General features: G+C 31.1%; 1 protein-coding gene across 1 annotated transcript; it reads right to left on the bottom strand.

Moving 5' to 3' along the window:
- Nucleotides 1-238: 238 nt before the first annotated feature.
- LOC146920763 (protein RGF1 INDUCIBLE TRANSCRIPTION FACTOR 1-like) lies at nt 239-2,426 on the bottom strand. The gene is made up of 4 exons (XM_085714205.1): nt 2,235-2,426; nt 1,911-2,108; nt 1,387-1,602; nt 239-910 (listed from the first exon to the last, which is right to left on the bottom strand). The coding sequence occupies exons 1-4, from the start codon at nt 2,298-2,300 to the stop codon at nt 677-679; spliced, it is 714 nt and encodes a 237-aa protein (XP_085570331.1). The 5' UTR covers nt 2,301-2,426; the 3' UTR covers nt 239-676.
- Between the last annotated feature and the right edge of the window lie 10,290 nt (nt 2,427-12,716).

A 12,716-nucleotide genomic window follows, 5' to 3' on the forward strand; every position in this document is an offset into this window, starting at 1 on the left:
AGGCTCGAGGCTGACTGGCCAAAAAATCGCCATATTCTTTTTGAATGAGGTCAAAACCCACACTCTTTATTCAAACAAAACACTAGATACAAAACGAACAATACATCAAAATTCAGAAACAACTTAAGGTCGGAAAAATATAAACATAAATTAACAGAATCATCATTATTTTCTTTCAAGTATACTTTCTTCAATCTTTGTAAAGTTTTCAAATGCGGTCGAACAATGGGAGCAATAATTGTGAAACACATGTATAATATGATCTCTTTTATTTTTTCTAATACCATATTTAGATATAGCACCTTTTTCCAAGGAGTACATTTTCATTTCCTTTCTTCCCCCACTTACTAACCCAATATTTACAACATCAACCACAAAACTTAGGTATAATTACTTTGGTAAAACAAACCTATATTAAAAGAGACTTACTTGTTTTGCTACACGCACGGGTACGTACACCCCATTCTTTTTGCTAAATGCACCACCAACTATTTCACAGGTGTCTTTTATTTTCTACTACCTCAACCTTTTCCACTTCTATTTGGATTTTTGCAATATACACAAAACACTAGAAAACATTGTTTATCTTAAAAAAAGTAAAAAAAAAAAAAAAATACTTGCATTAGTATATATATATCAGGGGCATTATAGCAAATAACTTCAAAATACTAACTATCTAATAATCTAGATCAAGTCCCCCCAATGGGGCTCTATGTGGTATTCCCTTTCTTCTCTTGGCTGTTCTGTAATTAACTGAAGTTGGGGGTGGTGTAGATGGTGTAAAGCTTTGAACTTTGATTTTCTTCTGACGGCTATGAATGTTGTTGCTACTGTATGACTCCTCAGAATCTGATGCCATTGCTGTTAATTGTCTCCTTTTCTTCTGGAAGTTCTTAGATGTCCCCACAATCTGCAATTCACATTCACATTGATTGATTAACATAAACTTGTTGAACACATAATAGTTATGATTTGGACAAAGATGGATTATAAGTCAATATTCAAATCCCATGGTTGTTTAATGCTTTGAAGAAATTTGTGCAAAAGATTAAATTGAAGGATACAAGAGTCTCGTGAATCAAATGGTACCCATTATGAAAAAGTCAACCTCAACAACTCATTTTAACCCATAAAAAGTTTCTTTACTAGCTTGAAAAGAAAGCAAATACATCATCCAATGTTCTCACTATAGCTGCGCTATAACAATGTTGTGTGGCGGAGTAGTTTGTTCAAATTCCGCCACAAAACATTGTTATAGTGCAGCTATAGCTCACTATAGCTGCGCTATAGTGTGTATAGCCGAACAATAGCGATTTGTTCAGATTCTGCTACAAAATAATTGATGAGAATACATTGGTGGAAAAAACTAAGTAAAGTAAATTATACCTTGCAACCAAGAGAACAGAACCGGAAGGAATCAAGAAGGCTACGCTCACAAACTTCACAAGTGTTTGTGACACCTTTTCCTGGCCTTGGTTGAGGCCTTTCATTCAAGAACACAACCCTTGCACTGTTGATAATGTAGGTTTGAACACCAGCAATGTCCAAGTGTTTCTGAATCTCATTCACCCTTATCACATCATGGTATGAAGACCTCCTAATCTGTTCAAACCATACAAAAAAACAAACTTTAGCACATTAATTAGACATTAGACATCAATGGTTAAACATTATTCACACACATTGAAAAAATAGCTGAAAATCAGCAAAAGGTCACATTTTTTTTTAAACCCATTTCAGAATAACACTTAGATCTCAGCACAGAAAACAAAAGTGGAACTTTTAACTGAAATTAACCCAGAAAAAGAACGAATCTATAAGTAGCCCATGAACCAAAAATGTGTCAGATTATAAGTTTTTCTACAAAAAGTAAATTTTTTTTATGAATTGATTGAACAATGAAGACAAACCTGAATGTAACGGTGGTCTTTGTGGTAAGCAAGACAGAGAGAACAGAGAGGACCATTCATACAATCCAAACAATACATATTACATTCACTCTTGTGAGAATCAGCATGTATCTTGCATTGAACAAAGAAAGCTTCTTTCAACAATGGTTTCAACCATGGTGGCCATCTGTTATCATCATCATCAGGTCCTCCAGCACCCTATTCAAAAATCCCAAACCAAAAATCAATAAAAACAGAACATAATACAATGTAGAAAAAAACAGAACACATTAACATTAACAAAACAAAAAACCCATCAAGAATCTAATGCTAAATTGTGCATACCATGATTCTCCTGTTCTTTGGTTTGATTTCTCTGACACTGGTGTTTTCTTGATTTTCAATTGCCATTGGTGTGTGTTTGGTTTGAAGTTTGAATGTGAAAAAGTGAACGATGTTTGGTTTTTTTAGTAGAGAGAGAAAAAGAAGAGAGAGAGAAGCAGAGAAATAGGGTTTGAAGTTGAGAGTTTGAGAAGTAAAGAAGAGTGAGGGAGGGAATGGGTTCTTGTAGGTCTTGGAAGCGGTAGATAGCGTTTTTTGTTAGAGAGAGAGAGAGGGGGGTAAGGTCGTTCTTATCCTCACAAAGTCTTCATCCAAACCTAGCTCCAAACCTAATTCCGAACCTCAGATGCGTTGGGAGTAAGGAATCCACCTCCTTATTTACTTTTATTTTTATTTTATATAATAATCTTTAATTAAATATTGAATCAAATCAATTTGTTATCTTACTCTTTCCACAATTTAATCCGATTATATAGGTATTTTAATATTTAAAATTTAAATAATAATCGATAAATTCTTTCAAACTTGTGGAATAGTAAAAAAAAAATCCATTAATTTAGACAATTAGTTTAGGCATCCAAACTCGTTTGCAATCGGGTCGTAACTTTCGATGAATTTTTTTTTCTTTTCAGAAAAATTTAATTGGTTGTAACCATTTTAATGTGGTTCAAGAGCGATTGTCATTAATTTAATTGTTCAGTAGCGGCTTAAATAATTGGCTTAATAGCAGTTTTAGCCCTCTAAATTTTCTATAATTGGCTTAATAGCAGTTTTAGCCCCGTAAATTTTCTAAAGTGTCGATTTTGGTCCCCTAAGAAAAAAACTACAAATCCGCCCCCTAAGTTTTGCACCTGTGGTAGTTTTGGCCCCCAAGGTCAATTTTGACTCGATCTACACTGACGTGACACCCTAAGTGAGGTGTCACATGTTATTTTTTTATTCTTTTTTGGCATTGGGGGGCCAAAACTGCTACAGTTGCAAAACTTAGGGGCGGTTTTGTAGTTTTTTTTCTTAGGGGACCAAAATCACAACTTCGTGAAAGTTAGGGGACGAAAATTGCTATTAAGCCTGAATAATTTTTGTATAAATCTAGATACATATAGGCCTAAACACATTCAGGTTCACCTCAAACAAATTTGAACCTTCTCCGTCCAACAAAGAACTTCAACATCTAGCCTTCCATGGACCAAAGTGTCTGTAAGCACCCTCAAACTTTAATCTTGAAGAATTTTGCTCGACACCAAGCACCATTTATGATCACTTCTTATCACTAACAATTTTTATTTTAAATTTGGCACTACTTGGGGCTGCAAAATATTAAAGAAGCTGATTTTGATGGGTATCCTATATAAATATTTTGATTTTAAGATTAAATTGATTGATATTCTTTAAGAGTTAAATGTAGTTATCGTCCCCAAATTTTACAATTGTGACATCGATATTCCTAAGATTAAACGCAGTTAGCCCCATATTTTCCATTCCTCGATTTTAACCCCAAGTTTACCTCATTTTGCTTTTGTTAGTTTCCATTAAGGTTGGGAATAGGTCAGACCGACCTACAGGGGCTTACGGTCTGGCCTGCTACAGTTTGGTCTAGTCTGACCTGTTTAGTAGAGAGGTCAGACCAAAATCAAGCAATTATAAAATTTGGGGTCAAAACTCTATTTAAGATTATTCTTTAATTTAAGAGATTAATTTTCCATTTTATATATTCTAGGGACTTAATCGATCGACTGTTCCAATTCAAGTAGCAAAATACCTATTTTTGCATTTAGACTCAATATAATAAATAATATTTAATTAAATTGTATAGGCGGTTGTTTGATTTAACGGAGAAGCTTGAAAATGACGGCGTCAATTATTTGTTTAGAAGGAGAAATTGATGGGGAGTGCAATGAGGTTTTATCAAACATTTATTTACATATTGGTGTGGAGGATAAGTGGAGCTGGAGGATCACGCCTGACGAAGGGTACACATGCAATGGTATTTATCAAATGTTAACTGAGGTGGAACCAAATGCTCGACATGATTTACAAGCAATAATTTAGAACAAAATAATTTCCTTAAAAATATCTCTTTTTGCGTGGCGGCTACTTTAGATTCGATCCCTACAAAGAATATTCTAGTTCAACGCAGAATACTTCAACATAATATGAATGTGTGTGTTGGAGGTTGCGTGAAGCGGAAAATGTGAATCACTTACTTTTATGTAACTTTTTTTTTCTCGAAAGCTTTGGATGCTAGTGCGGCAATGGTTCAATATCTTTTTAGTGAATTCCTCAAGTTTGTTTGATCACAGTCTTTCGTTTAGTGCTATAGGAGGATTTTTCTAAATCATTATCATCTAGGATGCGTGTTGTGCGACCTGCTTGTGTGTGAGTAATTTGAAAAGAAAGGAATAACCGTTGTTTTTAGCAAAGGGAGGAGTGAATTACTCAATTGTTGGGTTGTGTTAAATTACTATTGTTATGGTGATTGAAAGATAAAAATTCATGTTTAACTTTTGATTTTCATAATCGGTGATTTAATCCTTTAATGCTTGCGGGGTAGACCACCTATTACCTTCGTTTCTTTTTTGTTCGTGTTATTTTTGTAAGACACTTTTGTTATCCCCTTGCACATATATATATATATATATATATATATATATATATATAAAGAAACCAACTCATTTCAGCTCTTTTTTTTTTTGAAGAACTCATTTCAGCTCTTTTGAGCTGAATTTTTCTCTTTTCAAAAATGCCATCAATTTTCAATACAAATAAAAAGATAAGAAAATAAATTAAATATTAAAAAAATGTAACAAACACGATATGGATATTATATATGTTTGGTTTTTTTTTTCTTCCTTTTATCCTTTAAAAAATGTAACAAACTAGATGAGTATATTTATACTTGCTTTTTCATTATACCAATTACACCCTTAAATAACTTGTTATATAATAAAGATTGTTGTTGCTGCCAATAAAAAAAAGAATTTAGATTATATTTTTTAGTTATATTGTTGGTGTCATTGAAATAGATAATCATGGTTAGTTTGCTTTGTTATAACTTGAAAATAACAAAGATTTATATTTTTGGTTTTAATCAAAATCAAAATTTCATAAAAAAAACACCGTTCATAATTTTCAAACGTTGACACAATAAAAAGAGCGGAAATACGGGTACGTGAGTGCCCATCTTTTCGCTAGCATATATAAAGAAAATAACATGTTTTGACTCTTTTGGGTTGTTTTTTTTATCTTTCCAAAATTACCTTCAACATTCAATACAAATAACACATATAACAAATAGATAAGAATAAATTCAAATATTAATATAAAAGTGTAAGAAACACGATATGAATATATATATGTCTAATTTTTTTCTTTATCCTTTAAAAAGTGTAACAAACTAGATGAATATATCTCTACTTGTTTTTTCATTATCACAATTATATCATTAAACAACTTTTTCTATAATAAATATTGTTGTTGGTGTCATTAAAAAAATAAGAATTTAGATTATAATTATTTGTTATATTCGTGTCGTTAAAATGAATAATCACGATTAATCTGGTTTGTTATAATTTAAAAACAACAAACATTTATTTAGTTTTAATCAAAATTAAAATTTCATAAAACACACTGTTCGTTAATGGTATATAAAATTCATTTTCGCATGTAGAAAATATATATATTTAAATTGTATAAAACTCATCTACTTAGTATATGCCATTAAGATGTATAACACGAACTTGTTGGATTTTTATGACCATGTGTTAGAAATTAAATTGAAGAGTGATAAGAAAGATTAAATTGATGGTTTAATTTAAATATTTAACTTTTCATCTAATATGGCTTTTGTGCGTATGCGTCTTGTGGAACGAACGAAATTACAAGTTATTCAAGAACCAACAAAGCTCTATTTCACATCTGTTAGATAAAGTAAAATCATATTCTTTGTGGTGGTTGAAAGTCCGTAAGAGTACCTTTGTTTTCGGTACTCATTTCTGGTGGTCGAGCCCACTTATGTGTTTGGGCATTGGCTAGCTTTTTATTTATTTTTGATAGATTTGTTGTACTTTTCGTGATTGTTTTGACACGCCTTGTGCTGATGCGATTGTTTTGACACGCCTTGTGCTAATGCGATTGCGTTTGTCAGTGTTAATATAATTCATTTTGGCTTGTTAAGAAGAAAAAAAATTAACATTTCATTTTCACATTGTTTCTTTGATCTTATCGTTCTTTTTTTATCATAAAAACTTCTCACTTTCAGTTTCTATTAATTAAATCTTGCTTTCGTTATCAGTGTGATTAAAGCAAATTTTTTTCCTGCCAAGCATTCATTTGGGCATGCTTATTTCGTCCACTAGTATTTGAATAAACTATAATAAGCAATGGCACCCTTTTCTTTTATATATGGTAAATCATCTGATGTTTTTATAGGACTGCTCTGGCTATTGTGTCCTAATCCAACTTGAATTTGTTATCAATAATTCAATATATATGAAAAATCTTTCAATTGTTGACCCAAGTGTACTAGCTATATTGGGTCATGTCCTTACTATTTGTATAAAAAGATGAAACCGTTATTATTCCCGCAGTAATTCTTTGTTTGTCAATGTAAAAATGTAGACTAGTTAATTAAAGTCCTCAACCAAACATGAACTGTATTTGGCAGAAGTTTATTTGAAGTTTTTCTACAATAAATTCAATGACTACTAACCAATCATATTAATATTGTAAAGCCAAATAAACGATCGGAAGTGTATGCATCATGTTGGCCCTAATCATGTGGGTTAGGTCTTGGTTGGCCATCCCTAATTAGAGTCAATAACAGAACCACTTATTTTATTCTAGAAACAATAATTGTTTTAGCAAGTAAAATGTTCGGGTTTGATATTTCCTTTTAATAACAATGGTTTAGTTGTGCTATATATAATCCATTAACCAAATATGAGTAAATATTGTATTATGTTTTTTGGGTCAAGGAGTAAATATTGTATTTATTTCTATTAGAGATGTCAATCGTGTAAAGAAAAAAACAAATAATCAAAGATGACAATTGGATTCATACTCATACTCATTGAGTGCTCGAAAAAAGTATTTACAATGAGTAGGTAAAAATATGCATTGTGGTGCTTCTTTTGTTTCTAGAATGAAAGGTATCATTACAAAGAGAGAGGTCTATCTCTCTCCTTAGTGGGAATATCCAATTCAATCGGAAAATCTAAACACAGAAATCTGAACCCAATTTTTATCAATATCAAATAAAAAAAATGCATTATGTGTACGAGAATATTTAATTAACCCAATTTGTTTGCGTGGCGTTTGTTGCTGAATCACATCACGACTAAAGATAATCTTGCTAAGAGAGGTATGGTTAGTTCCGATGATTGTCATTCTGTAGGGGGTTGTAACATGGAAGAGGAGAGGAACCACTTGTTTGTTAGATGTAAACACTTTGGAAGACTCTAAATATGGTGGCAGCTTGGTTGGGTTTTGAGTTTGTTGGAAATGGTCTTTTGCAGGAGCATCGAAAATGTTTTTGTGCTTTAGGAGGTCCGTCCAAACGAGCTTGTTATACTATGGCTTTGTTGTGGGCAAAAGATCATAATTGCCGCATTTTTCAGCAAAAAATTGAACCTTTGTAAATGTTACTCGAGAGAGTCAAACTTCAATCTTTTTTATGGTTGAAATCAAGTAATCTTACTTTTGATTTTGATTATGTGTATTGGAGGTTGCATACTCAAATGTGCTTGATGTCTGTAATCTAGCTCAACGTTGCGTTTTTGCCTTGTTTCCTTTGACTGGTTGTATACTTTAATCTTTCTGGCACTCCTTGTGTAGGATCGATCTCGGTTTATATAATTCCATTTTGGTTTCTTAAAGAAAAACCATAAAAATAAATGAAAATGAGTGTGAGTACTCTAAAAAAATATATGTGTGTGAATTCTAAAACCCGATTGAGAATAATTTTACTTTAAGAGCTGTTGTATTTTTTAGAATTAACACATATATTTTTAAGAAGTAAAATGAAAAAAATACAACAGCTCTTAGGTTGAATGACAATGAAAGAATACTTAAAATATGGTGTTCATTATTTGAATAGTGAAGAAATTCTTCTCGGTAAGAAAAGACTTGACGCAGTTGCCAATTATATATAATGAACTGATATAGTAAATCCTTGTGTACCTCCAACCTTTGAATAGTTTCATAATTTCTCGGACTTAAATATGTTATGAATAAATTTCTTAAGAGTTGGAGAGCCGGAAATTAATTACAAGAAAATTTCTTTTCATGAGCTAAAGAAGATTAGCTACTCATAACTTCTAAATACATAGTATAATTATGGGAAATGTTAACTTGTGCCCTCAAGGCACAAATTAATGATTTAAATATCCTCTGTTTCTAAATATAAGTAAAATTGACTTTTTAGGTTCATTTAATTAATGATGTATGTGGTCCATAATATGAATCATATACATGATTAATTGAATGAACCTAAAAAGTCAATTTTGCCTATATTTAGAAGGCCAAATACCTCCCTGGGTCCTTTAAGTTTCATGTTTGTAACAGATAGGTCCTTTAAGTTTCAAAGGTTACAGATAGGTCCTTTAAGTTTCTATGGTTTCAGATAGGTCCTTTAAGTTTCGAGTTTGTTTCAGATAGGTCCTTTCTATCAACCTCCGTTAAGGACCTATCTGAAATCTTAGAAACTTAAAGGACATATCTGTAACCTTTGAAACTTAAAGGACCTATCTGTTACAAACGTGAAACTTAAAGGACCCAGGGAGGTATTTGGCCCATTTAGAATGGAGGGAGTATATGAATTGAAAAGCACAAGAAACGGATCACCAATTAATTATTCTTTGGCTCCGAATGACTCCCCTTGCACCAATCCTTTTGAAATTGCGTTTCTGCATTCGTCTGCTCATCATAAGATGTTTTTCCTATTGATCTAGAGATTCGATATTTATAGTCGTCTAAATATCTATGGTGAGCCAACATTGTAAGGAATCCACCAAAAACCTCATAATTTTTTTAATCTTAACTAATTGATTTATTTGTCAAAAAATAAACCATTTAATCTTAAAGGTCTCTTGTATTTAATAGTGCACGTATCACACCTAACTCCGCATTCTTTTTGCACTTGCGCACAAAAGATATCATTCGCACAAAAATTCATATATCTAACCCTAACAAATAATCTTTTAATTAAAATGAATGCGACTTTTGAACTTTTCTTTTGAAAGTCCTCTCTTTTAAATTCTAGGTAAATATCTTTAAATTCGTGGAGTGTTTTTTTTTGAAAGGAAATTCGTGGAGATTTGTTTGAGTAACTAAATAAGTATTTATTTTAGTTGAAAGTCAATCTAAGCAAGACTTGGGATGAAGTAGAAAAGTTGATAGGATACCATAGACTACAAGTACAAGTGGTAATGTCTCAGCACTTTCCATAACTTTTCACATGAGTTGCAAGAAAAATCTTCTAGTAGGGTACCCATTACATGTTGCTAAGAGACCGATGGCATATTCAAAACTCCTTGTTTGCCCAATATCCCATATATCAACCTTCAACAATAATTGCTGGGAAACTTTCAACAGCTTTAAATAATCAGCTAAATTTTAAAAAGACCGTTGTTACGATCTACCTCAAGTCTATTTTAGCTTTTCCTTCAAGAAACCCTTAAAAAATGGAAAATCGATTCTAACCTCAGTTCATATTCCCTTCACCCTCACTTTCTCATCTCTCAACCATTTGATGCTAGTCTAGACAATTTATTAACTAGTCAAAATCTGATTGCACGATTTCATTTTAGCTAAAGTGCATTAAAAAAGTGGTGCAATTATTATTGTTTTTTTGAGAAAAAAGTGGTGCAAAATTTTCTTTAATAGATTTTTTAAGTAATATGCTTAGCTCACTCGTTAACATGATCCATTAAATTAATACACTATCGAGATGAAAATCATTCAAACAGTTTAAAAAAAAATCATTCAAAGTCTAATATTTGATTAAAGAATTGCTAATTAGACTTCACTTAATCTTTTTTTTGAAGCATTTAGACTTCACTTAATCGAAGTCCAAATTATTTGGAATCCATATCTTTCCGGAATCAAAGTATTAAAATAAAATAATGTGCACACTAGACAACACTCTAACTATATTTTTATTTGCATCCCTTGCTGATATATTTTGGTTCGTGGTTCGTGCATATCTTTGATACGATCAATCAGTAGATAAGCACCGATCTCTCTTTATATAATAAAAAAAACACATTAGCTTTAGGTTAGGACGACATTATATCATTTCGTTCATGTTAATTAATTAAAGATGGTGTTACGTAAGATGGATTAAGAAATGTACTTGTATAATAATATTATTATAGAGTATAAGTCTTTGAAGAATGGTGCATTTTGTTGTGGACTACGTCCAATTGCGAATTGTTTTCATTGAAACTACGTACATATACTGTCACAGCTAATGAATTCATCTCCATTAAAAGCATTGAATACATTTTAGTCGTGAACTACTTGATAATTTTTTTTGAATTTATCGGTATTTTAATTATTGTTCTTGTTATTAAATAACTAAATAAAATATATACACGCGTGACCACTACGGAATACCAGGTTTCACGAGACTCGGTATCAGCAAGATACAATGTTGTTTATTCTCGTAGTAAGGTGCTTTTGTTTTTGTCTTTTTGCAAATATACCTATGTTTTGTTTCCTTGGTTTATTTGGGTGATGTAGTGGGGGAGGTTATTCTTAAGGGAAAGCCACTAAAATAACTTTGTTTCATTTTTTCTTTTGAGAAATCTTTAATAGTATATATCTAAGTTTATACTTTGTTTTCAAAAAAATATTAAATAATTAAGTTTACACCTTAAAAAGGAAAATAGTGGATTTACAATGCAATGGAAAAAAGACACTCCATCTTAATTAGAAAGAGAATTAAAGCTCTATGTAACTAATGAATTTTGGTTGAGAGTTTGCAAAATTTCTCAAGTTAATTTACAATTAGTTGGTCCAAAGAATCAAATGGTAAAAATATCATGGTGTATTAAATGAGCTTGGATTTCAAGTCCTAAAGCTAGCTTGAACAAGAGTGTCCAAACCCATATACATCCAATTAATTGAGAATTCTTATTTGATAATATGTTAAATGAATTTGAATATCATTGATAAAAACTAGTCCCTCCGATTTCAATTATAAATAAAAAAAAATTAATTTTTAGATTTATTGAATAACTAATGTATTTGATCTGTAATATAGACCAAATACATCAACTATTCAAAGAACCTAAAAAGTGAAATACTGTTTATAATTAAAACCGGTGGGAGTAACTTATAATGAGAATGTCCAAACATATAGCTTGGAAACTTTGCAATGTGAGACTCTATCAAACTTCAATACATAAGGTGTTAAAAACCTTATCATAGTAAACTTTAGATAAAAAAAGTTAAATAAAAAGAGTGGATATTTTTGGTTTGTACTCCTAAGATTTTGGTTTTTGCTCCCCTAATGGGTGATGATTTATACAGCCTTGGGTGTAGATTGATCGATGGGAGATTGTATTATGGCAAGATAACAAAAGATATCAGGACAAGAGAAGAAATCGGTTTCAGCTGGGCATGATTGATTTTTTTTTTTTTAAAATATCTTAATCACCAGAGTGATTCATGCCAATGAAAAACCTAATTCTTTTGATTAATTCCATTTATTGAAGTACCGAAAAAGACTGGAAGATGAGTAGTAAATATCAGGTTATTTATTGAGTTGAATTTATGACCTTACTTCATTTTCACGAAAAGATTACACAAAGAGGGGTGGTTTTCTTAACATACTCACTCCCGTCACATTTATAAGCAAAAATTTACTTTATAGACCAAATAAATTAGGTATTCAATGAACCTAAAAAGACTGGAAGATGAGTAGTAAATATCAGGTTATTTATTGAGTTGAATTTATGACCTTACTTCATTTTCACGAAAAGATTACACAAAGAGGGGTGGTTTTCTTAACATACTCACTCCCGTCACATTTATAAGCAAAAATTTACTTTATAGACCAAATAAATTAGGTATTCAATGAACCTAAAAAATAGTGTTTTGCTTATAAATGTGACTGGAGGAGTATTTATTAATTATTGGAATGTTAAATACTTGTTTTTTCTAATAAAATATGGGTCATAAAAATAGAAATATTTTCTTAATAATTGTGCATTCAATTAATTAAAAGTTAAAAATTTAAATTCAATGCACGAATTTCAACTAAAAGTTTTTACATTTGACCCATTAACTTGTGCCTTAGGGCACAAGTTAGCATTTCTCATAAAATATTATGTTTTTACTTTTTTTTACTAAATGTTTTTACTCTTATAAATATATCATGTAACTTAATGTCTTCAGATAAAAAATAGCTCTATTATTGAGCTCATGCACTATTTTATTTGTTGGATAAGCCTGATATATATTTTTCCCACATTTTCTTATTTT

Source organism: Medicago sativa, chromosome 5, assembly GCF_051527215.1.
Source record: "Medicago sativa cultivar Bolivia chromosome 5, Bolivia_mono, whole genome shotgun sequence".
Classification (NCBI taxonomy): Eukaryota; Viridiplantae; Streptophyta; class Magnoliopsida; order Fabales; family Fabaceae; genus Medicago; species Medicago sativa.